Raw genomic sequence first — 27,214 nt, 5'->3', positions numbered from 1 at the left:
GATCAGTTGGCTGCGGTCGCGAGGTCTCAGAACCGGCTCTGTGAGCAAAAGATTGACAAGACCACGGAATTGAAGGTTAACAACATCATGGAGAAACTGACGGCTATCCAACGGGAGATGGAGAGATCAGTGTCGGAGTGCTAAAACAATACAGCTCGAAATTCTCATGAGCTGTTGGAAAGAAATCACCATCTTAATACGGCTACCCCTCCGGCGCCAGCTGCGGGCTCAAGGCTGGAGCCGATCAAAACAATCCGAGATAACGCCTGTGTTGACATTGTTCCTCCCCATTCTAAGGCCACCTGGGTTGGCTGGCAGACTGTTTACTTAGCCTGGCAGGGCGAAGGACACTGTCTCCGCTGAACTATGGACACGCACACACATACACTTACACTGAAAACCACACACTTATCCCCCTCCCTTTCCAAACGCCTTCGATGCTTGTTTCCTGTGGGGGAACACGGCGGGTCTACGTGCCGCGCTGGATAAGATAGCGCTGTGCGAGGCGGCTGCTGGGTTTGCTTCACATTGCTCCTTACCCATCACCCTACCGTGTGGCTTGTTATGTCTTCCCAATGATGTGTCACATTTATGTGCTTTTTTGTGCAGAGGAGTTTTTTTGTTTCCTGTTCTCGTGCTGTCCTACCATGGAAGCATAGCATGAGAAGGGGTCTCTTTTTTTCCTCTTGTACTTTCCCATTGTAATGCACATTTCAATGTTTTTCTCTCCAATGCTACCAATCTCCGACTGTATCCCCATGTGATGTTTGTGTGTCTATGTAAGGTCGGGGGGGGTCCCATTTCACTGCAGGACCCCCCTGCATGTGACGAATAAAGCCTTGATTGATTGATTGATTGAGGTGGGACTCAACAGACACCCCATTATATGATATTACTGCAATTTTTAACATTTTGTGATATGCTAGGTATTGCAAGAACATTTATCGCTATTTGCCACCTCTTTCAACAGCAAACGATGTCTTCAAAGTTAAACCGTGTTAGTATCTGTATCATCCAATAAGATATAGTTCTCTCACTTCAGTTATTTTTTGCAGTAAAATCAAATTGTCCACCAAACCAACACTGTCACTAAAACCTGCCATAGATGTTGCCATAAGATGGAGTCAGTCTGCTATCAGTCTGATATCACTCTGCAACTGAATGGGGTGACGCTGGCAATTGGATGCAATCTGTTTGTGATAATAAAGCAATCAGTTTTGAACAGTTGTTGAATATACTGTTGCTCTCTACATAGATGAAAATTCACATTAAAGGGAAATTCAGAGAAACTATTACATTTGCTCTCAGCAACCTTCCTGTTTTATAGGAAAATAACCAGAATACAATCAGCTGGCAGCTGGTTTGCAGAAAGGTTGTGCTATCACCTTGCGATCAGAAGAGACTGTGGGAAACCTCCAAGCTCTGGGCAACCATTTAGTCACCGCAAGCTGCATAGGTCGCACAATGTGTAAATCACCAGGCAGCAAGGAAGTTGCTGTCCTACTTTTAATAGTAGGACTGAGCTATTAGCTTGCATTGACTTAGGAGGAAGCTTTGTTAAGCTAGGTGTGTCCGGTGTTGAGCCGATATAATGCAAGTTTATTCGGCTAACTGTATCTCAGTATGGTGTAGCACGAGATGAGCAAGGTTGCCAGGTTCACAAGTTTTAATTTGATTTATGTTTATGTAAATGGGGTAGTACTATAGTGCGGTGGTTAGCACTGTTGCCTCACAGCAAGAACATCCTGCTTCTGAATCCACTGGCTAGCTTTGGCCTGTCTGTGCACATGTTCTGTGTGTGGCTGTATGGGTTCTCCGACTTCCAAAGACAATGTTAATAGGTAACTCAAAACTGGGTGTAGGTTTAAATGGTTGTCTGTCGCTCTGTGTTAGCCCTGTGGTGAACTGGTGACTTGTCCAGGTGTTCCCCCTGTGATGCAACCTTAAATAAACAGGTGAAAGAAAATGGATGTTTTTTTATCTGCATGGTACTTTTAGGTTTGATTTGGAGCAAAGGAATAAAGCTTGACTAGACTAAATCTAAATTGATAAACATATATATATATATTTATAAGTCGAAAGATGCTCCCTCTCGCACACTGGGAAAGATATTTCAGGATGCTTCTCACATGAATTTTTAACTCCAAATCAAACAGAATGGAAGTCATCAACTTTTAAGTCGAGTTAGCAATACGCTGCGCTCCTACTCATTTTCTTTTATTGCTTATTGATTTTGCCTTTCTATTGGGTGGAAGACACTCCAGCGTGTTTCTGTAAACAAGTACGTTTCCTGTAGGCCCATTTTCTTCATCAAAGGGCAACTCGCATATGAAATCAGCTTTGACTGATTTACTGCAGTTGAAATATGGCAATAAAAGAGTTACAGCTCCCTGTCATCTTTGTTTTGACAGACGAGGCTGGCACAGAACACACCGGCACATACAAACAGGCGGACAAACAGATACACATTTATGCACACAAAGTCAGCATGAGTCGTTGGGGATTTTCTCACAAATCGGCCCCCTAAAGGGAAAGAGGCCGGCATAAATCAGCTGGTGTCAGGGCTACAGACACCCACGGCTCCTTATCACCACACGCAGGCGGACACACTCAGAGATTGATAGGTAGATAGTCGGTCTGACAGGCAGGGCGACAGGCAGCCAGGTGGAGAAGCTTACAGAAGCAGGGCGCACAGGGTGGAGGCAGGCGGAGGGAGAGCAAAGGCATCAATACCGATCACAAATCTCAGACTTGATTCTGAGTCACTGATTCTCATTTTAAAAATGTTTTCCATCCATAACCTTTAACTACAGCTAACACAAATACAGCCTACAACCAGTTCAGTTTTTTTTTAAACCTTTTAAACAATTCCAGGAGCTGCTCAAATCAAAAACAAGTAAGAGTTTCTCAGTTGCGTTCCTCAACTGGTAAGGTATTCACCCACGAGGTAACTGGTAATTTGGGGCTGTAAAGCAGCTTCATGCTTTGCAGGTGAGCCTGTGGGGAGAATATGCCACTAAGATCCCCATCAGATGTTCTGTTGGCTTCTTCCTCATGGGTGAGATGAAATAAAATAATCACAGGGCTCTTCTAAACCTTCCAAATATTATTCTACCAAAGCCATTTCACACACTCTGCTCCATTTCCAGTGATTATACACAGGGCTGGTGTGAATCACGTGGTTTATGCAGCAGTTTGGCCACTATGGCTGACTCACCAGCTATCCTACTGCTGTTCCTGGGAGCTGATGTAAAGGTTTTTTATTTGCTCCTCCATCCTGATGGCAGGTTTACTGGAGTTTGGATTTCAGACATACACTAAAATGTTGCAGTTAGTCTCTGGTGGCTGCTGGTTTCACTTGATCCAAATGAAGTCCAGGAGTCATTGGAAAATGTTTTCTATCAGATGGACATATTATAGAGTTACTGATGAGTAACAGCCCAAGGCCAGACCTGCATACTTCCGGAAAAGTCAGCATACTTACTAGCTGTCCACCACATGCCCACTTGGAATTAAAGATGAACAAAAACACCTGAATGTCATGTACTAGTTGCTTCTGTTGCAGAGATTTACGATTCTTCAAATTCAATAAAGAGCCCTGCAGAGCTGCAAATGGGGTGGGGTAAGAATTTTTTAACTGCTTTTTTCCTTTTTTAAAAGAAGGACGTGGAACACGCTGCAGTGTTTCTGCTCTCGTTCATGTTCGTGCCATAGCTCTGCCCCGTGCTGGGAGAAGGCACGCAAGTCTTGATATGTAAAGAACGCGTTTGCAGTGGATTGAAACTGAGTAAAACTCTAACTTTTAGAGTACTACACGCCTCTGTTTCTGTTAAAATACTACAGGCCTTCTCTCTGCTTAGCCAGAGAAGTGCACAAACACTAAAAATATCCATCACAACGCACATCAAGTTAGTGGAACACCAAGAAAACAGCAAACAAAAAACAGTGTTGGAGAATGTAACATTAAATAGTTAGAGTAGCTATAAATAGCATAACTATATAAAAGAAAAGAAAACATTAGCAACAGAACATACAAGGCATAAAAAAGCACACAACATAAAGATTAGAGTGAGACTGTAAAATGTCAATTTAAAAATGACAGAGTCATAAAAATAAAACCGCTTCAGAATTATAAGACATTAACTATTGAACAATCACTGATGGGGACAGGCTGTAGCAAAAGGTCAGCTATGCTTATATCAAGGGATGAAGGCAAAATACGAGTAAAACGATGCATAAAATGAAAGTGAAAGTACAGGCTGGAAGGATACAGCACTCTCCTCTCTTTGATCCCCTTTGCTGTGTGGATGTAAACAGACAAAGGCTTGTATTACTGTCAGGGAGGATTTGGTGCACACTGTATCATGCAAAGCTATGTTGGGTAGCAGTGCAAAACTCCATTTGTTTCCACCCATCAGAGTCTACTGCAGCAATACTAAGCTGGTGTTCCATTTCATGGGCTTGTCTGTTTTGGGTCATGCACCAGAAGCGAAATGCTTTGCCTACACAGAGAGCGGATAACATCTCTGATCCCATTATTTACTCTGTTGAGGACTTACACATTCCTTGGCTTTTTCTTTTGGGAAAACCGCTTAAAGCTGGTTACACGAGGCAGAATTATTGCCAGAGTCTCTTTCTAGTAGTCACAAAACAAGCACAGTCTTGGAATGATTAAATGTGCGGCATCTCCCAGAAATAGCAGATTTCCACTTTTTAAAGAATGTGGAAATCATAGAGGTGTTTCACAGTAGACATTTCAGGGGAGAAAGAAATGCGAGTTTGATGACTTCTCATGCACAAAAATACCTTTTTTTTTCTTTTTTTTTAGAGGCTTTGGAGTCACGGTCTCCTAGCAACCTTGCTTGGTGTCAAGGAGGTCCATCTGTGGACAAATAATGAGTAATAGCTGCAGAAGTAAAAGTCAGGTACATGAAGATATATTTTCAGTGAAGGTGTAGGTCAGTTGAACCACACTGGAAGCAAATAAAATAAACCCAAGTAAGGCAGCAGAATGTTTTTGAAATGTAGCGTCATTCAAGCTTAAAGCATCAATGCAAAAAATATATAGTTTAGTATCTAAAGGTCTTTAAACAGATGTGTAAAATTTGTGCCAATATTTTAATCATTTTCAAGGCTGTTCACTTTTCCAGTTTTTTGGAACAGAATAAACAGATCCGACAACTGTACTTGGCAAATAGTGTGTTGTAGCTCAAAACGTGCACTGGTACTGAATGTATACTGAAATGGAAATAGTAAAACAGTACTACTTTACCTCAGACACACAGTTAGATGCTGCTCCAGGTTAATAATCTCTCTGAAGTGATTTCTGTGCCTCCTAAGATGTTGTCCCAACTCTGCCAACAAGAGCTCAGACTGCCCCAATGACATCCTCAAATATGTGCGAAAGCAGTCGTAATAAAGCTTCAGCTCTTCGATCAAACCATGAAATTCTCCCATAATTTCCAGTTCGTCCTTTTCTTGTTTAATAATCAGGACCAGCTGATCAGATCATGACTTGATCTGAACTTCATTACGTTCATAGTGTTTTTCAGGGTTTTTTTAAGGATGTGTATGCACGCTCTACGCTCATCAACATTGACTTTTGGCTTCATTCGGCCCTCAGAGGTGTTGGCACGCTGTTTAACTCACTGTATCGTCGCATCATGTCTTCTGTCTAAGCGGGCTATTACAACTGCTGACAAGTAAATAACATTGACACCACAAGGCAGCATGCTCCTGGGAAATATTAGGTCATGAGATTCTTGTAGATATTACTTTGACACCACCACCAACATTTCTGCAGCCGAAGCACATGCTCAATGGCAGTGGCACTCCCCAACAGCATCAGTCTCCCTTCCCAAAAGGGGAAAAATCAGCCTGGTCTCTGACGTTCCCACAATACCACCCGCAAGACCCACCTTGCAAAGACCTTGAAATGCCAAAACCTCAGTGTATATAGGGGAATAACAATGATCATCTTCAAATATGTGATTCAGACACATACATTTGAGTCTTGCATCTGTTCTGGCTTAATTAAATATTGAAAATGATGCCGTCATTCTGTTTTTTGTTTTGTTTTTTGCCCTTTCTCTTGTAACGAGAGACTGTGGGCAGGAAATCTACCTACACTCACACAAACATTACACATTACATTTCACTGCAGCTTCCCGCATTGCTGCCATCCAGCATTTAGGGAACTATTGTGGAGGCCCTTCCGAAAATAGATCAGCCTGCTGTAGCTTCAAAAAGATGAAACGGAAATGAGCAGAAACACCAGTCTCCCCACCACGAGTCAGGTGTGCTGCACACTTCAAAGTCAAAGGGAGTCGTGAATGCGGCACAAATGAAGCCTCCGGTACGCCGATTCAAACTTCCACATCTCGATAATGACCTCACTCTCCTACACCATTACTCATCATTCATTGAGCTCCGGCTGAGGTGGGAAGGTAGTGCTGGCTGGTGGATTCAAGGCTCACAGAAGGTGATGGGGGGGCGGGAGCGCCGCGTGAGTTAAAAGCAATTGGGAGCAATTTGAATACAACTTTAATAATCTCTTTTATTTTCTTGTGACGTTTGCCTCTCTTCTCTGTTTGCCTTAAGGAGCTCTTTTCATATTTAACCTAAATATACTGTGATTGCGGCTCGAGACTTCAGTTTGGTGTTACTCTAGCACAGATTTTCAGTCTCAATGCTTCATCTCAGCCTGCAAAGATGATAAGCTCTTTTTTAAGATCTAACTATGCATATATAACCATGAATAAATGGACAAATTTAGTCAAAAGCAAGGTCTTAGCCTGTTTCTATGCACGACTAGCTGTTAGTTTGCAGACCAAAAGCAGGTGGATTGGCCATCGAGAATTTTCACATAGCAGGTTTGTGAGTTTTCATTTAGTTTAAGCTATCTGTGAACTCTTCTGGAAACAATCGATATCGATGAGAAAGCTTCTGGTCTGATCTCCCGATGTCAATCAGAAGCACTGCGTTAGAAAATTAAAAGAAGATGTTATTTTCCAGTAAACACTCACAGATTTAACTGATTTCCATAAGTTAATGGTGGTTTAAAGACTGTGAAGCCGACAATCACAGGTTCCTCAAAGTGTCACAAACTATCCCTTTGTGAACAGTGCAGGGGAGGGGGACCCAGTACAAACACCCATGCAGCCACACAGTGGGTAGGTGTTGGTGAACTGTGGGGTTGTGCGGGCAGGGCAACCCTACACTTACCACTGGATATGACCACACAGGCCCCACAGCAGTTTTGCCATTTGTTGCCCCTATATGGGGTTTCTGTTGGCAAGCCCACTCTAGGCTAGCTCCAAGAAAACCCACGTGGACTTCAAATATTGCTAGGCCATGTGGTATCCATAGAAGTTTTGCTTTTCTGGGTCAACAAGAGGGTTTTTTGTGGGGCACTCATGGTTGGTTTGCCAACAGAAAACCCTTATTGGACCCATGCTGGTTATTGTCATGATGGTGGGCTTGCCTGTAGAAACCCAATATAGGAAAACCAAAGGGCAAAACTGCTGTGGGCCCTGTGTAGGATAGGTGTGGGTTTGCCCTGCCTACACAGTCTCACAGTTCATCAACACAGGCATGTTTGCTGGTACATTATTTATAATAAGTAAACAACCAACGTGGCTATTATGTAGAAAATGAAACCAAAGAACATTTTTTGGATCAGAAATGAGGCTGAGAGAAGATGACTGGTAAAATACAAAAGCTAAACTGGATCTTGCCTTTTCTAAGACAGACCAACATGATTGATTAGATTTAAAAGTTTGTTGCACCTTTTCTGGATTGAGTGGCTCCATGGTGTGGTGGTTTACACATAAGCCAAAGATCATCCTGGTTTGAGCCTGGTGCTACCTGCTGTGGTAACTCCTTGTGAATATTTTTATTTTAATAATTATTTATTTTTAGCAACATACTGGTAAATGGTAAATGGACTGGTTCTTATATACTGATTTTATACTCTAATTGCACTTTATGCAACATCCCTCATTCTCCCATTTACACCCACTTCAAGCACTTATGCTTCCTATCCAACATTAAGAACTTGAGGTTGGTATCTTGCCCAAGGATCTTTGGCATGCAGATTGTAGCAGCCAGGATTCAAACCACCATCCACCTGCTCTGCCTCCTGAGCTACAGCCACCCCATTCTGGTCCCAGGTTTGTTGTAGCGAAGTCTCCTTGAGAAAAGCTTAATTGTTGGTGATGTTAAATTTGCAGCACAACAGCACAGTGGAATCTGTATATTTGTAGAGCTCGATGGATACAGGATTTTTGAGACTGATGCAGATATTTGTTGATTTAAATATTAAAACTAGCGTGCTGTGTGGTTTATTTCACTAACAGTGTATCCAACAAGTCTGTCTTTCAATTTTGGTGAGTCATCCCTAATGCATGCTTGTAATATTTGGTAACTTCAGCACTTCCTGGTCTCATTCAAATATGTCCAGCTGTCAAAAATCTGACACAGAGGCTTCAAATGAGCCACGTCCATCTTTTATATACAGTATGTTGTTCTTTAACCTTCTGCTACAGAAAATTGAATATCTTTGTTTCAGCTGTTGGTCAGGCAAAAGAAGCTATTAGAAGACATTGCCTCGAGTTTCAGTGCGCTTTCTTGGTAATTTACTGTGATGTTTAATTTACATAATTCTTGGCTGATTAATTGATAATATAAGTTGCAGTAATTGTTTTGTTATGTAAATAAAGACGCAGCTTTTGAAGCTGTTAAGTATTTCTTGTCGCAGCTTACCACAGAAAGCGAACCAAAGAACCTCTCCTCTGTGGCTCGTGACCTTTGCTTCACATCAGGAGGACATCACTGTAAATCTGAGGGAGAGTTACAGTTTTAAAGCCCGGCGATGCTGAAGATACTCGGCTTCAGTACATGAGGACAGAGAGCACTAAGGATTATGTTTCATGACGACACAAGTACATACATCTCAATGGCACCAAATCAAAGAAAGACAGCAAAAACCTTTTAGCATGTCTGCGTGCCACATTATACCACTCCATTATTCAGCACTCTTCTCAAGAACTGGTCTCAGTTCAAGAACTGAATATATCTCCCCTTGTTCTCTTCATTTCTGCTTGACTGTACATCCATTTCATGTGAAGGCTTTGATTTCTTTTCTTTTTAAACCAGCTGTGCATTAAACCAGCTGCACAATGATGTTTGCATGAATGCCACACACAAATCATTTGTTGGAATTAAGCGTGTTTTCTCTCCAGAGCCTCTAAATGCTCCGAACAGTGAACAATGTGCGTTTCTACAGTGTATGGGGGATTTTTACCTTAATGTCTCAATTTAGATTTTACAACACTACGAATGCGAGTAATCTCGTACGCTTCCTCCGTCTACAAAGCATACAATCTCTTCGGGTTGTGCCAATTCATAAAAACCCCTACATTTCAGTCCTTTGAATTACAGGAAATCACATTTCCCTACTCTGCCTGCTCATGTCATTTTCAGCCTTCTCTACATGAATTTTGGCAAATTGGAAAATATTTTTAAGTTACCCAGACCTAAATTGAGCTAACCCAAGCCTTAAAGGAAGAAGACCGAGCTTTTCCCTTTCCAATTTATGTACATATAAAAGTGATATTTCTAAGATACTGAGTGCCCTAAAATTTTATAAATCCCTTTGCAGGCAGCATTGCCACCGCTTCATCCTCCCCTGCAACATTAATGTCATTCAGAAGTAGCCAAGGAAAGTGCTTGTCGTCAGATAACAGTGTTTTTTCTTCTTCTCCCTGAAAAATAGATTTCCATTTACATTTCATTCAAAAGCTCCAACATGCCTCTTCTCCAGTCTTCATTTCTGCTTTTATCCTATTTCGTGTAAAAACATCACCAAAACTGTGCGCCAACGCTACCTTCGAATTCCTGTTTCTCCAGGAACTAAATATGGACTGTGTGCACTCTTTCCAATAGCATTCCCAGTAGGATCAGTGCTACGTGACTATGACGTCAATTGATGTTAACGGGGACCAACTAACAAATAACCAGACTGAGGCTCATTTTCAAGCCTGAATACATCAGCATCAAACAGCTGTTTAACTGACTTAGAACAACACCGAATGCAGAGCATAGAATGAGAGAGGGGATATTATGAGCTGTAAAACACATCGGTCCAGACTAGGACTGGGCGATATATCGAGTTTTTAAATATATCGATATATTTTTATACGAGATATGAGATGTGACAATATTGTTTATATTGATATAGTCTATGTTACGTTAATTATTACGTACTTATAATAATAATTATAAGTACTAATTATGCTTGTGGGGCCACAAGTTTGCCTCTCTTTCGTCCACTTTTGTCTCCATGCAAACCTTACTCTGCCTCGCCCATCGCTTCACCTGCAGGCAACGACAAGATGGACACGGCAGCTATCAAAGAGGAGCTGGTCAGTAAAAAGAAAACATTTGGGGATTACTATTTTAGTGCTGTCAGAGTTAATCTCGTTAAAAATGACGTTAACGCCATAACTGCATTAACGCGGCAAATCTCCATTAACGAGTTACCGCGGATCTCCCCGTGCGTGGGGCTGGAGGACGGCGTAAACGCATTAACGAGCTAACCACGCTAATACGTACTGTGCTTCAACGTAATATTACCGTATTGTGTGTGTATAAGGACCATAAATGGCACCTGTAAGAGACGTGGTTACAAAGAGGATTTCAAACTCCAGGCTGTCAGTCACGCAGTAGAATTCAGGAACAGAGCAGCTGTGAAATCTGTCTGTCTTTGTTATTATGCTCAGCGTCTTTTAGTTTACATTTTGACTGCACAGTTGTGAGCTTTTTGTTATGCCGAAATACAAAATTGTTTTATTTTATTTATGGAGCATTATTTTAATAAATGCTGCTAATTTATTTCTGAGTAATTTTTTCATGTGCATCTACGCTGTATGTTAATAAAAGTGCCTGTGTGAGATTTGGGACACAGCTTTGACTAAGAACTCTCTTTTTGTTCTTACTTTATGGCTTTAAAAATAATATCGAGATATATATCGTATATCGGCATCCAGCTAAAGAATATCGAGATATGAATTTTGGGCCATATCGCCCAGCCCTAGTCCAGACCTTCTGAATTTCTGTTGAAAAAATGAAGTTTAGAAATGGAAAGAAAACTTGGAGAGAGAAAGAAGGAACTTTAAGAAATCTGAGATTTCAGTGTCTCAAATTTTGTGGGACATGAAGTTGACCTTTCGCCAAGTGCCTTCACTGAACAGCTATTGCCCAATCATTGCTTAGTAGCCCCATGTTAGTAAGGCGTGTTAGGCCTGTAGTTGCCCCTCCCTGAGCCTGGTTCTGCCAGAGGTTTCTTCCTATTAAAAAAGGGTTTTTTTTCTTTCCCACTGTTACCAAGTGCTTGCTGATAGGGGGTCGTCTCTGTATTATTGTAGGGTCTTTGCCTTACAATGTAAGGTGTCTATAGGTCACTGTTATTGTGATTTAGTGCTATACACATGAAATTGCATTTAATTGAAATTGCATCTTTGACCTCCAGAATATGCATGTAGCAACTGTTCCATTAAGTTATACCTTAACGCATTTTTAAACCCTGGACTTTATTAACACAGACATGTCTTAAAAAGTTTCTGTTCCTGTTCAAAACTTCCTGCATGCTCTAAATATTGGGAGCAGCACGTCCCCTGCGTCCCCACTAAAATTTGCACCTGCACAACTGAGTACGTGCCATTAGAGAAAGGAAAACTCGCCAGACATGACAACAGCATCTCAGTCAATTATCACTCAGATAGGGCTTCCTGTAGTCACACCCACAGTTAGCGCTTCTGACTGAGCTCTTTAAATTCCCTTTTTTATGGGTACTGAGAGTTGATCTGCTTTAAAGCAAAAACTTGCAGACTCTCCGTACTCTTTCTATTTCCCCTTCCTCTCCTTGCACTCAATTGGAGTGTGTGTGTGCGTTGGTGTGTGTGCGTGTGTGTGTGCGTTGGTGTGTGTGCATGTGTGTGAGAGAGAGTCCCGAGTGGCCAACCAGCCAGGCTGCCTGAAACTTCTGACTAGCCATGTTCTTCAAACATCATGCCGCAACCAAAGCATGGCAGGATGACAGATAGTCCCTTCAATATATAGTGACAAACAAATTAGTGCAAAGATGCTTCTCGCTGCATACCAGATGTGTTGGGCTCTGTGGTATGGAACAGCCGATGAAAAACTGTCCACGTCCCATCTGTGCTTTGCCGCGACCATCGGTGCAGCAATTTGTGCTGAACAAAGTAGTGCAAACAGCCAGCCTGATTATATGTGTCATAATGTGAGGCATAAAAACAGTGGCGGGGGAAGATCTCACAGGAGCTCACAGATTTGTTTGAGTTCCGGAGAGGACGGGACAGGGTGCAGGTGACTAAACAGGACGCGGAGAGGACAGGTGAGCCTGAAAGGGAAGAAGGGTAAGCGAATAGAAGCAGGAAAAACAAATTTATTTTAGATTTCCAAACAGATAAATTGTGTTTCATAAGAAGTTGCACCCAAAAGTCAGACTCCTTTCAGCTATTTTTCTCCCTCACACCTTCCCTCCGCTCAGAGTGTTGCTTTTCGGCTCCAGCTGCCGTCCAGGCTTGAGCTGGTGACTGCAGGGGTTTGACACGAGCAGGCCAATTTGTATCTAACCTCACACCTACCTATTGACACCCACACACCCTGAGATTGGAGACCACATGCGGGGGTCACATCACCGTCTTGAGTGCCGTGTCAGCGCAACGCTTTTTTGCTCTCTCTCCCGAGCGCGGCGACAGGCCAGAGTTTCAGCTCTGAGTAAACGAATGTGATGAAAGCGGAGAGACAAGGCTTCTCAAGTCGAGCTGGAGAATGCTTTGCATCCGTGCCGATGACAGCAAGCCCGCGCGGCTCGCTGACAGAAAGAAGGATAAATGTAGGAGAGAGATGAGCACCAGCACACTGAGAGGCAGAGACATTCCTGACCTGCTTAGTGTCATTACGCTGCAGACTTATCTCGCCTGCTCTGCCTTGTAAATACACTTGAGTGCTTGTTATCAAACGAGCGGGGCGACAAACCTCATCCAGGTTTGAGTCTCCGGCTCTCTCCGCTCGCTCGTAAATGAGTCATTCTCATGGATGACAGCCTACATTAATATTCAGTTATGGAGGGAAGCGAGTGCGCATTAAATCCGACACTTATCAGGTGGCGATCGTGATCCGTGTAGAAGTTTTTAAGCGAAAAAAAAAGATTTGCCTGTTTGCTTTTAATTGGCAAGATGTATTCACAGGAACAGACTCTTGACTGCGTGTAGGATTCATTCAGCTTCTTTCTGCCCCTGCTCGATCTCAAGGCCACACTGACATTTCAGCTGGAGCCAAGTTCATTTTTAGGATGATTTGTTGCTCGCGTGTTTTATACACTTGGCTGTTTTCATAAAGGCCTTTCCAGCACTCTAAGTTACTATTGTTACGATGTTGCTATTTTAGCGCTAAAAGCTTTTGCAGTCAAACTGAATGGCATCCAAAAGCAGCGTACTTGGTCTTCACAGCGCGGGATCCAAAGTGAAAAATTTATATATTTTTTCTTACATCGAAAATGCACACTTTCATACAGTTCGCATTTGAGAAATGACATTAAAAGGCTTTTATCAGGAGGGTGCTCTCCAGCTGTATCCCTGCACTGAAAGCAAGCACGGCTCTCAGAGGTGAGTGCTTGAGGAGCTGTGAGCGTGAGTGTTAGGCGGTGGCGTGATCATAAGCCTTCCCCCCCACGCCGTACCATTCCACCGTCTGCCGGGTCTCTACGACAATCCGCAGCCGTCACACACTCTGAGCAGGCTCCTGCAATGACACTCGAGCGTGGCGAGTCGCCTCTGAGGAGCAGAGGAGTGTGTTCTGTGTCTCGCTGTCAAAATGGAAGAGCAAATGTAAAAAAATTTAAAAAGTGAGAGAGAAAGAGATAACGGCATCAGATTTTGCCATGTGCCACAATATGATTAAACAGTCTGCTGGAGTTCTTCTCGTACTCCACAGTGTTGTATTCTGCGCCACCTTAGTTTCAACCTGCCAGCGCTGCTCATGAATTTTCAGGTTCAGCCGAATCTTATCTTTTCTTACATGCACAGAAGTGTCGGTCAGCAGGCCCCCACTGTTTAAGTATTTGCACCCATTAAGAAGCTACATAAGAAGATGGAAGACCAGAAAAGGCGCATTTTAGTTTCCGTTCTCTCTGATCAAGCAGTAAAAGGAAAGTACTGCTCTCTTCCTCGTGTTATAAGAAATGTGACAAAAACAGACTGGAGACAAATGTTTTTAGCTTCTTTTAGCTTTCCTCACTGTCTAAATTTCTAAATTATTCTCTCAAGAACTCAACGCAAGCTTTGCAAAGCAAGAGCTGTGACCATGACTGTATGACAGCAAGCTGTAAAGTATTTATGGGGGTTTGATTCCAAGTCATTAGAGCTAAAACCAAAGAAATGCATGTTGGTACACCAGAATTTAGTAGACTGTGTTTTTATTTTTTCTGAAATACTCTTACTTACTATAAGATGAGCTAATTGCTAAACATAGCATAAAGGCAGGAGACATGGTGAAAAGACCAACCTGCTAATGCCTCATTTGCTTGTTAAGAATAGGTTCAAATGCTGTTAGCGCCCAAGAGACAAACAAGCTCAGAGGCGCCATTTAAAGCTAAAATCAGCCCAGATTCTTTCAGCTTCATTAAATTGACGAGTGGAGCTAATAGTCAATGTTAAGTTGGGTAACTAGTTGGCAAAGTATCTCATGTTGATGCTGTTAGGACATCATTGTAATAACGTTGTTATTCGCCAAGATCAACAACTGACCAGTGACATTATCTGAGCATTCAGTTAGCATTAGCCAAGAAGTTAGCTAACGCTTTTAAAAACTATCACTAATAAACCAACATGATAATCTAATTGGGCTAACAGCAAAACTAACTTGATAATATAGCTATTATATTGTACAAATTATTTGTACAAATTATTTTAAAAAATATGTTACCAAAAGTTAATTATCCAAAGAGTCATAACAACATAACCGGTTAGCGCCAATGTTGATCCTGGACCAATAAGATGCACCAGCTAGCTTATGTTCAAAAAAACAAAACTGTGATATATAACTTTGGATGGAAACAAAGAGTGAAAATACACTCGACAGAGATCAGGAGCACATGACTGGAAAAAGACGCCAAAAATGACAAAAACTCATCTGAGGTAACATCTGAAATGAGCTCATCCACAACATGGAGGTTAGCCTTTAATATGAGACTGTGTGGTTTGGATTACATGCCTGGATGAAGATTTGATCCTAAGCTTAACGTCCGCACTGAAATCTTAGTCAGCCAGAGGATGATTCTTTTCTGAAGTGCTAAAATTTGGTGTCCAGGGACACTGAGAGTTAATAAGAACAGCTTAAAGCCCAAAGGTGGAGGCTCATTCCTTAAAAAGAAACAAACTCAGGAGACGTTTGGACTTGGGAACAGGTGTATCATTTGCTGGCCTACTGATGCAGGATTTATCTGCCAGATCCTTGTAAGGAGTCATGTTGCAGATATTCAAGTTTGTTCCCTCCTAATTAATTCTATTTTTTATCTTCTTACTTGTTGTAATTATCATAGGAGGCGAAGTTAGACACTAATTGCAAACAAATCAAATGAGAAAAGTGCAAGATTATGAAGAATTCCACACAAGTTTAATCAGTCTAAGTCTCAAAGGTTGTCTCGCACACACGCAGCTTTTAACATGATTAAATGAAAAGTAATACCTGCCAACCTCAGTCACTAATGAGAACCAGAAATTGGAGTTAACAAAGCAGAAAGTGATACATCCGCCTAAAACACAAAGTGATACATCCCACTAGCACCGCATTGTTCAAGTTGTTCAAACTGAACATAGCGTAGCTGCAAAAACAACCGGTGACCATGTATCTATGATGATTGTGAAGATCTATGGGTGATAAAGGTCACATTAATCTGTAAACGGCATAACATCTGCTCAAAAAGACAACAAAATGACATGCAGCGTGTAGCAAAGGGTGTCTACAGCGAAGCCTGCCCTTGTCATGCATGCATGTCCAGGGGAGCAAATGTAAAGCAGATGGCCTGGCTACTTTGTCCTCATTGCTGCTAATCAGGTGCTAAATATCCATCAGTGTGTGCTAAAGTGTCCCCCTACTCTTTTTGTTTTTTTACTCCCATTTTCATAGCATACTGTACATGCCTTTCTTTTTTGTCCTCCAGCACCACTCTCAACACACACTGAACGTCAACAGCGATTAAAACACCTCTTCCTAACACAGAAGTTCACGCACATTTGTGTTGACAGGTCGGTGATACCTGAGCGTGAAGAAAAAAAGCCCATATCCTGTCAGTGGTCGATGCGAGGGGCTTTCTACAGCCGAGTGTTTTTACTCGACGGGAAATAAGCGCGGAGCTCAACACGAGAGAAATCATATGAGGAATGTAGACACTGAGCACAGAGGCTAAATAACACATCCAGCCACATTACAGCTGTTTGGTTATTCAGAAAATCTACTGTGGGTGGGGACCACAGCAGTGTTGGTGTTATTTATGGTTTTGTTGTTGGAGTTACTGTATGTTGCTAAAGCCCATTTTTTATGTCTGTCAAACAGCAAAAACACAATATGAAAGCAGCCTCTGCATGTTTCCCCTTAGATGTTTGACTGATGTGTGTACAGAGGCCTGCAGACGCATAGCACAAAGCCTTTCCCCCATGTGTGGACAACACAGGCACACTCGTGAAAAAATGTATTGTATCATTACGCTATAAATGACTCTTCATCCTCGGCGAACGTGAAGCAGTCATTTTGAGTAAAATGTAACAGAAATGAAAATCAAAGGTTTATTTATTCAAATAATTGATCATTAAAGAAAATGTTGCTTGGTGTAAAGTGAATGTAAACCAATCAAGTGCATTACATTACATTTCACATTTTACATTTTACTAATGTGCCAACATTACAAGGACATTTTACATTTAATCAGTTCACTTAAAGTCAGCATTTTGTGAGTGTGTCATGAGACATCACTAACAGTCAGAAAGGACATTTTTAATAATATTCTGGTGGGGTTTTTTAATTGTAGATTTTTTTGATATATTTTTTAAGTTTAATATTACAGGTTGTGATTAAAGTTCCATAATTAGCAGAAAATACAGTCAAATTATAATTTATGTCTAGTGCATATAGATTTTCACCATTGCCTGTGACTGAATGGAAACACCAACAGTTTGACCTGGTAAAAGTCATGCAATACTATGCAAAGGTTTTCTTGAGCAATAGTTCCCCAGGCTTTCTGAATGTCTTTCAAAGTTTTTCTTTGGACATTGGCTGCTTTTTCTCTCATTTCCATTCCAGTCCTTGTGCCAGACCAGAGGGATGTTATTTTGGTTCGTTTCCTTGTCAAGCCACTTAACACTAACCTTTTGACTCATCCAAGCATAAAACGATACCTAACTAAAGCGTGAATCAGTGTTTTGCCTACACATAAAAGACAACTTTCACATTTTCAATTGTATTTTTGGCACTTTGTTACCAGCATCCTGTTGGAAAACCACATTATTTGTTTCCATTTCTTTAGCTGACTCTATGAAAAATGACAAAGTTTGACAGGTATAAAATTATATGCTTTGCACCAACAAGGTGTTTCCCAAAGAGGCATTAGCTGAAAACTTGGCACATCTCAGCATGATGTGGCCTTAAAAATGGACGAAAGAAGAAGTGCAGGCTGTCAAAAAAAATTCGGCAGATAAAAGCCATGTCCTTCAGAAATAAGAAAACATCCAGCAAAGACCTGAGAGATGCATCTGGCTTTACTGATTCCTTATCGGAAATGGTGTCAGTGGAAGGGTGGCTATCAAGAATCCATTATTACGAAAAGGAGAAAGGGAAAAAGGCTGAAGTACACCAAATTACACAAAAAATAGACTCAGTCGCAATAACTTCTAGAATTATGAATTTAAGAAGGACTGAGTTTCAAATAATGAAAACTTTCTGTTAGCGGAATTTTAAAGTGGACTCAAATCACGCGTACGGGCATAGAGCAAATCTTTTTAATTGAAGACGTAAAGAAAAATGTAGGTAGATTCCAGGATATACAACCTGAAATCAGTCAGAAAAATAAAAACAAGCAGGGAGGCAAAGAGATGACCTGACAAAGATGAAGGGAAAGACGGGGAGACACAGGTGGAAACATTCAAATACAGACAAACAAGGAGTGCAGGACGGGACGAGGGAAAAGACGAAAGCATGTGAGAAAACTAGCTTTCAAAGTACAACAAAAAGCAGCTGAGACATAACAACAAGGGGCAACATTATTGTACTAGATCATATTATTATAATATTGCTGCGTTCCATTAAACTTGGCTATAAAACCTATACTATGCATCTGTATGTGTCAATAGAGTGGTTACCTGAGCAGGTGCTCAGTATACTGCCTTTGGACTTGAACTGTGTTTTCAGCGTTTTTGCTGAGTCCGAGCTTTGAGTTGCTATGAAGAGTAACACTGTACATGATGGCAGAAAGGCGGGGAAAGTAGAAGCGAAGCAAAATCAGCAGATATGAAATAGACCGTAACACTTTCTGGTGAATCACTCCTCCAATCAGGAGAGATCTGTGACATCCTTTATTAGATGTTGCCTCTATTCCAGACCTTTTAGCCAGCGGTAAATGTAGGATAAAATTCATGATGAAGGAGGGCCCAAACCTATGAAAGAGCTTATATTGCTTATATTAAGCAAACATAAGAACCCATTCTGCTTCCAACACTTCATCCACTGGGCTCCTCAGTCCTGAAACACATTCGGTGGCAAAAGAAGTGGTGATGCAACACAGTGGTAAAGATGCCCCTGTCCCAGTTTTTTTGAAGCTCTTTGTGACATAAAATTCAAAGCTTTCGTTTTCAGAACAATCAAATTTCTCGGTTGCGTTTCTTAGTGTTTTTTCAGTCAAACACAGATTCTGCATGATTTACAGATTGTCAGTTTCTGCTTTGATTTACGTTTAACACTGCGTCCAGACTTCTTTAGAGACAAGCTTGTAAAGAAACAATACAGCCTCTCATTTAGTGGCTCAGTGGCTTTCAGTATTAAGAAGAGTTTGAGAGAAAAATACAGAAAGGGAAAGAGAGAAAGTCAAACAGAGAGTGAGAGTCAATGATTTCCCCCAGCACCTGTTTCACTAGTGTCTCCTGTCGCTCATCTGACCCATTCGTTATGCTGAGCCATGGGGAAATCTGATTGGGCTCATTACCCTCTCCTCAGAACTGATTCAGGAAGTGCGAGGAGAGAAAGAGAGGGCCTGTTCGGCGGCTCATTGTGAATGGAAACCATCATCAGGGTTGTCACTATCAGGAACGTCTGGCCATCTGCCAAGGCTCTCCCTATCTAACCTGGCTCTCCTCCACCTCCCAGCCTTTCCGCGGTGGAAACAAATGAGTGTCGTCTCCTCTCGCTGTGTCCTGGTGCAGTGGGGGATGGACGTAGTGAGCTGAGACTATTGGCATGCATTGTCTCATTCATTCAGGCCCACTGCTGAATAAGAAGGGATGGATGAAAGATACCGTGAAGGGCATGTAAGGTAACGGGGTTCACATCTGCGGAGGTGATCGGTGATACGTTTGATGAACTTCGTAGCAGACGGGATTTTTCCTCTTAGCTTTGAGGTGACGCTTTGACAGGGAAGGTTGCACATTCACCTTATTTGCCCCGATATACTGGACGGGTATAATGGGTGTATAATTTGGAAATATGAAGCTGGCCTCACAGTCAGCCTCAATCTCATATCAGTGCTAACTAACAGAAGAAGAGTATTTATGCTGCTTTAAGAGCGATTTCTGTTAAAGAAGCTTTCAGGTGGTCTCGGCAATCTGGTCTCCATATGGACTTCCCGAAGCATAAACTTAAAACTGCTCAAATTAATTTGTTATCAGCTGTGAAAATCTGCTATATTTCTGGGAAAATCAGTAGCACTACAAGCTGTAAATCACCGAGGGAAAAAAATGCCTCTGATGTTACTCAGAGCTCACTTATAAATCAGAGAATAGTGCGCTTGTGCCGGCGCTTCATGAACCTTTGAAAACACAGTCAGAGGTGGCATTTCAGAGATGACCTCTAAACTGTGCTGCTTACTGCTGCACAGTTGATTCAACATCAGAGTTATTGAAACCACAGTGATATTTTCTACTCAATAGCTACTTCCTGAGACATTTGAAGTGAACAGTGCTCCACTGAAAGTGAAAAGAATTGTTTTGGAAGGTTGTGTGAAATTATACAGACTGGAGGAGCTCTATAGACAAAAAACCTCTATTCTGACTGTGAATGTTCAAATAAAAAGCCTTTGAATGCAGAATAAAAGGGTCTGTGCAGGCTTTCATAAAGCCTGGTGATAAGTCCAGCACATTAGGAAGCAGGGAGGACAGTGCATTGAATCTGGTTCCTCCTTACATCATTGACTGCGTAGGGATGATATTTCATCTGTCAGTGTGTGTGCTTTTAGCGTTTTGGTCAACACACAAATATTTCAACATCGTGATGGCCAGAGGATAAAGCCAATCGAGATGTGATTACCTAACATTTCATCGAGTGCCATCATCAGGTCATTATAGATAGAATTTTAATTTTACTTACATGCCGTTAGGTCTCATTTACACTTTGGATGATAATGCTATTGCATCACATTAGCATTAATTGGAAATAAACTAGCAGGTTTTTCCCTGATTTGTTTGGAGGGAAAAATAAAATATCTTTTCTTGTTTTTTTATTAACATGACTGCAGCTAAAGAAAATAAAGATTTACACTGTAAGTAAAAGATGCCCCATTTATTGGTTATTGGTTGGCTAGACAAAAAGGTTGAGTTAGAAAGGATGTGCAGCAGGTTAGGGTGAATAAGGAAAGGGATGGAAGTGAGCTGCCAGGCAGGAGGGAAAAAGGAAGACCAGAGAGAAGAGTCGTGGATGTACGGAAGGAGAACATGCAGAGGGTGAAGAACAAGAGAAAAAGAAGAAATGATTTCACCCGCTGGTTGGTTGGCTAGCATTTTAAATATCTGGAGAAGAAGATTGGGGTGGTCACAGGCAGTATAAAAGATCTCCCGGGTCTGTAAAATAAAGCCAATGGAAAGTGCCTTAAACTTGCATTATTATGAATGTTCACCAGGGGGCAATATCTGTAGCTCCAACCCTCAGCGTTGGCTTTTATAAACAGTCAGGTATTCATTTCAATTCTGACTGTATAAAACCCTAAGTCCATTTTAAAACTTTAGCCCAATTAAACTAACATAATGAGGATACCGATCTCATTCCCGATTCGTAAAATACCAACGATTTGTCACGTTCCGAGGCGTCCCATAGGAACGCAGAAGGTAACCTTCTCTATGATACGTGCCGGATTGTGGATGGAATCTAATAGAACGACGCTCCCAGTGGTAAAACACGTTTCCCTAACCTTATTCCTAACCTTAACTACAGTCTTAATCATATTAGATGGTGTTTTCCAAAGCGATTCATGTTGAGAAAGTAAAAATACATGTGTAGATTCATTCCAAACGGTTCTCATGTTTCCTGACGTTTCCGAACACATAACATAGAAATGTGTTGGGTGGCTGAAAGCATAACATACCTTTAATTTGTCACATGGCGTAATATGTTACGCTTTGGGATGAGAATGTATTGGGCTTATTAACAACAAGTTGTTAGCCAAGATCACGTGGTTTCACAGTCTGACACGTCCCTCACCTGGTACATCCGGTTTCAAACACCTCACCTCCTGGCTTCATGACAGGATTTCACGTCCCAGTGAGGTGAGGTCACAGTTGCTTTATCAGTCCTTTGTACCATCTATAAATGTGACTCAAAAAAAGTTTGTCCCTTAATAAAACTAATAATAACTATGATGGTAAATTTGGGTTGCAATTGCCTTTAATAGCTTTAAAACCACATCTACATGTAAGAACAACTGAACCGTGGGTTTCATTTTAGGAAATGTAATCAAGCTGTGATACCTGTATTGTAGCCACTTGTCAGTGACAGTGATTAAAGCATATCCTGCTTTATTGCCTATTTAAGTGAACCCACAGTTTACAAAGTGAACATCATGCTGTATTAAGGAAGACTTAAAACTACTAATTAAAAACATAAACTAATTAGGAAAACATATATGCAGGTCATCGATCAACTAAGCCATAATAAGCCTTTTCTCTTCAGTCAGACTTCATTTTACAAGCCAAAGATTTTCCTCCTAAAGAATGCTGGGTTAGTGCATTTATCACTGGCAGACCTGGATCCTACAATCACAGCACAGTATTAACGGCTGCCGTCTCCTCTCCGTTGTAAACCTCCAGATTTGAGCGCTCCGAAAGTCAGCCTCGTATTTCCAAAGGAGGATGCATTTTCGTATGTCAGAGCGGCTCCCGATTTTCAGTCTGTTTATGCAAAGCCTTGGTGTCTCATTGCCCAGTGGGGCTTTTCACTTGGCAATAGCTGATGAGTGGGTTGTTAAGACCCCTTGGTGGAACAGGATTATCAAATATAGATTACAGGCGTTTGGGGCCCCAGTGTGAAAGCTCGGGCTCCTGAGTGTTAATTGCTGGCCTCGCTGTGCTCTCCAATTTCATGCTTGAAGTGAACATTTGTCTTTCACGCTACAAAGGCGCCGGCTACATTTGTGTATAAATGCAAGAATGAGCTAAGATATGCTGTACCAGCCAACAGACCCTTAAAAAACACTAATTTTTCCACATTTGTAAATACAGCAGACAGTCGTATGTATGTGTGTGTGTTTTCTTACTGTAAATGGGGCTTTAGGGGGTTTAAAAACAATATAGACTGATTTGAAAATGGCCTGTATAATGACACTGTTGGCCAGGGGAGTCATTTAGGCCCAAATTGCTGCCTGTGTTGGGCTTCGGTCCGTAATTAGGTCAGAATGCAAATGCGTGTATTGTGATGTTGGCCCACGAGGACTAGCACAGCTCCAGCCTCAGTGTTTAGAGTGTAACCATGTGTGTCAGAGTGACTCATTGAGCCCCTCTAGTGCTGCTGAACTGCGAGAAGAGAGAGAGCACTGGGGGCCGAGCTCATTCACAACCTTGTGCTCTTATCAAAATGTGTTTACTGCACTGTAATGCTGCGTCCCATTTAGGCAGCATTTAGCAACGTTAAACTGTTGCCGCCCTGGGCCTGAATGCTGGGGCGGAGGCACAAAGGGCCTGGGATGCATCGTGACCTCTGGCTCACCCTCTAACCCTGCACACACTGACATCAATTCATTCTGCCTTTATTTCTCCCTCTTCATCACCTCATTGTACTTTTTGTACAGCCCTGTCTTTCCTCCCGTCCTGATGCCTCTCCCTTACATTTGTCTTCTATTGATCATTAGGTGGTGTTGAGAAGAGAGGGGAGGTTTAATTAAGGAGCCAGACTGGTCTGTCAATTCTGCTCAGCGCTGCATGGAGTGCACTAGACCAAGCAATGGCTCTAATAGGGCTTCATACAGTAAACAACACGCACACCTGGACAGCAGTGGGCCCCAGGGAGGAACAGGAGAGAGCTGCGGTAGATAAAGAGAGTTTATCATCATAGGTGTGGCGCATGAGTGTGGAAGATTTCAAATGGTTAAAACGCCTGAAAATTAAAGAAGAATCAAAGAAGAAACGTTGCTTATTTTGCATTTTGGGTTTAATTAATTGAGCTATTTTTCACTGTGACTTGAATCTCACATGCCACATTACATGAAAATTGTAGCACTGACAGCAAAGTGAAGATTGCTTATCGGTGTGATCCAGCAGACAGTAGCAAACCTGACAATATTAAATAAAAAATCTTGTTATTATCCCTCATGAGAGGGTGCAAGAAAAATCAAATGCCTAGTCACAGTTCTGCGATTCTGAGCAGTGCTGACACAATTATTGCGACTACTACTGATATGAAAAAAAAAACCTGCGGGCAGGTTTTGTATGGCACAGACACGAGTGGTTAATTTGTCTTGCTAGTCTTAAAATCTTCGTTATACCACTGATTATTGTCAGATGACAAAAACTTGGTTGTTTATAAATGGAGACTGTAACATGGCGTTCACAGGGGGATGAGGAAATGAGCATAATGTGTATGCAAATCAAAAGAATGGGGATTTATAATACGTGTGTTTTAAGCATATACATGTTCATTATTGCTGTATGCATGTTTGTATGTGTGCATATGGTCCTTCTGACTGGCCCACTTGTTAAGAGGGTATGGACAAGGATTAGGGCCACTGGAAAAAAAGGAGGGGTCCTTTGGATTCCAAATTTGAATTATTACTTAAAATTATTACTAAAAAAAACCCCAAAATATTATATATACTATATGTGCTGCATAATGTTGACAGTACTGGAAACAAAAGAGCTTTGCTGAACTATATGATGAGCCAATTTTTTAATTATTACTTAAATATTTTCTTTTGCATTATTTTCTTTTTGCTAAACGGTCTGTTGGATATACTAATACTGACATATCTGTAACAGGCCAACCAATATATCGATCTGGGTCTGATTACAGTGACCTGAAACAAACAGCGTTCATAATTAAGCCTAATGATTTTAGATGTGTGAGTGAGAGGTAGAGTGGATTGCATGACTTTTTTTGGCATATTTGGACACAACAGCTTACACATATTATTAGAGTAACACCTGAAGAAGTCCTTTCATGCCCACAGCTGTGATATTGTCCTGTCTAAAATCTGAACAGACCACTTTGATTTAGAAAGCTGCTTTGTTGCGTCTAATGTTGCATTTTCTCTGGCGACGCCGCTGATTCTGCAGACATGAATATTTTCCTTTAAGCTCTATGGTGATTTTTGTGAATGAAGCAGCAAAATAGGACAGTCCACAAAACAGCAAACGTTGTAGTGTGAGTCACAGTGGACGAATGTGTGGATTTTTATTTGACCACTCGTGTGTGCGCACTGCGCTCCATGCATGGGTGACAGGCTTGTGTGCATAGTTCTGCTCGCTTATGCTTCATCTCTGGCCCCGCGTTGGGGCCGATGATGATCCGAGACTTTAATCGATAAAACTATCAAAACATCTCCTCCGCTGCCCTGTTGTTGACTCTGCGTGTCTCTTGTCTCCCCTCCAGAGAAAGTCAGTATGCTGTCGGCATTGATTGCTCCCTTCAAGTACATAAGCCCTGGGACCAGCAGCACAGAGGACGAGGACAGTTTAAGTAAGCTGCTGCGTCTTTTTCCTTCTCTCTGTCAGCACACACGCTAGCTCTCTCAGTGGCAGGCCTAATATGGAAATGATCTCTCTGTCGCCCCGCATAATTAATTATTTGGCAGATGAGCTCTTTGATTACACACTGGTGTCAGCTTGCACGTTAAAATTCTGTATTCCTTTAAAAGCGAGCGATTAAATATTAAATCCGAGTGTTCATGATAATTAAGTCATTAGATAGGTAAATGCATGCCTGCATACGCTATCATCTAGACCTACAATCTGCCCACCAATGAATGCCTCCCATGCCACCATTAACATTCTTCTGGCAGGATCTGAACACCCTGTTTTTGTTCATTTCCCATCAGAAATGCAATACGCCACCACTACCCCGTAACTAGGTTTGAAGAGCGTATCACAGCTGTTCAGACTTTGCTCTCACGGAGGATAAGAAGTGTGAAATAAAGCGGGCTACAGACATTTCTCTCATCCTTTTCTCGGAATGCCTGCCACTCGACGAGATCCCCACCCCCTGTTACAAATAGGATTGATGCTTTGCATTGGCCGCGGGGACCAGTGTTTCCCCACTTGCGACACAGATTCAGAACTAATTTGGAGGCAGATTACAGGATGATTTGGCAGATAACATCGCCATTTTAGGGGATTTGTATTTGGGGTTTTAAAATACTTAAATATGATAGAGCCCCGTGGTATGAAGTGGGCTCGGCTCAGGGAGACGATTGCAGACATGTTCATTACCATTTCATTGTGTATCGAGTGGCTCAATCTGCCTTGAGAGATTTTCCTTGATTCGTCTTGTTCAGTCAGGATAAACGTGCCTCTTTTCACTCTTGTGTTTTGACTATTTTCTTATCACTTGGAATGACATTGTTTTTCCTTTTATCACAGGCACTAGCAGTGCAGAGGTGAAGGAAAACCGCAATATTGGTAACTTAGAGGATCGCTCCATAGGGCCCGGGGAGTGTCAGTCAACAAGAAGCGGGAGCTCTGGTCTGAAGAGGAAACGGCCACTGGAGGAAGACAATAACGGGCACCTGTGTCAACTCCGTCTGATCTATAAGAAACTGTCCTGGTCTGAGGCTCCAAAGAACGCGCTGGTACAGCTGAATGAGCTGCGGCCCGGCCTGCAGTACCGGATGGTGTCTCAGACGGGCCCCGTCCATGCTCCTGTCTTCTCCATCGCTGTGGAAGTCAACGGGCTGACCTTTGAGGGCACAGGCCCCACGAAGAAGAAAGCCAAGATGAGGGCCGCAGAGCTGGCCCTCAAGTCCTTCATCCAGTTCCCCAATGCTCCTCAGGCCCACCTAGCCATGGGAAACATTTCAAACCCTTCAGCCGACTTCACCTCAGACCAGGCCGACTTTCCCGACACGCTCTTTAAGGAGTTTGAGTCTTCGTCGTGCTCCGACCGCCTCTCGCTCTGCAACTCGGAAACCGAAAGCGAGTTACTTTCCAGCGAGCTGCTCAGACACGGGCGGTTGCTGCGCCACACCTTGGACCTGATGGTGCAGGCGCAGCAGAGGCTCGGTGGAATTGTCCAAGAGCCCGAGGCCCCTAAGAGCCCCGTGGCTGTGCTCAATGAGCTGCGGCCGGGCTTGCGCTACGCCTGTCTTTCGGAGCGAGCCGAAGGCCGACGACTGCGCAGCTTTGTGATGGCTGTGCGCGTGGACGGGCGGATTTTCGAGGGCTATGGCCGCAGCAAGAAGCTGGCCAAGAATCAGGCAGCCCAGTGTGCTCTTCAGGCCCTCTTCAACATCAGGACGGCACCCGAGGGGAGAACAGGTCTCAAAGCCAGCAGGCAGAGTTGTCCTCATTTACCCCAGGTGAGTGCAGACACATCCCCAGCGCCTGTCTTTTGCTAAGCTTCTTTGGCAGACACTCCACTTCCGACAGGGGCCTGTAATGACCAAAACAGCAGGCGTGCGGTGAAAATCCAAACACCTTCCAACAAGTAATTAAGGAGGAAAGGAGATAGGAGC

The 27,214-nt window shown here is 42.3% G+C and overlaps 1 protein-coding gene across 2 annotated transcripts in view; it reads left to right on the top strand.

Moving 5' to 3' along the window:
- adarb2 (adenosine deaminase RNA specific B2 (inactive)) overlaps positions 1-27,214 on the top strand; it is a 206,260-nt gene that overhangs the window by 106,245 nt on the left and 72,801 nt on the right. For both annotated transcript variants that reach the window (XM_063483359.1, XM_063483360.1), the window contains exons 2-3: positions 25,138-25,224; positions 26,124-27,058. In XM_063483359.1, coding sequence (XP_063339429.1) covers positions 25,138-25,224; positions 26,124-27,058 — 1,022 coding nt within the window. The remainder of the gene's footprint in view (positions 1-25,137; positions 25,225-26,123; positions 27,059-27,214) is intronic.

Source organism: Pelmatolapia mariae, linkage group LG9 (assembly GCF_036321145.2).
Source record: "Pelmatolapia mariae isolate MD_Pm_ZW linkage group LG9, Pm_UMD_F_2, whole genome shotgun sequence".
Lineage (NCBI taxonomy): Eukaryota > Metazoa > Chordata > Actinopteri > Cichliformes > Cichlidae > Pelmatolapia > Pelmatolapia mariae.
Note: the sequence above shows the minus strand (reverse complement) of the source record. Positions and strands in the feature narration are given on the sequence as shown.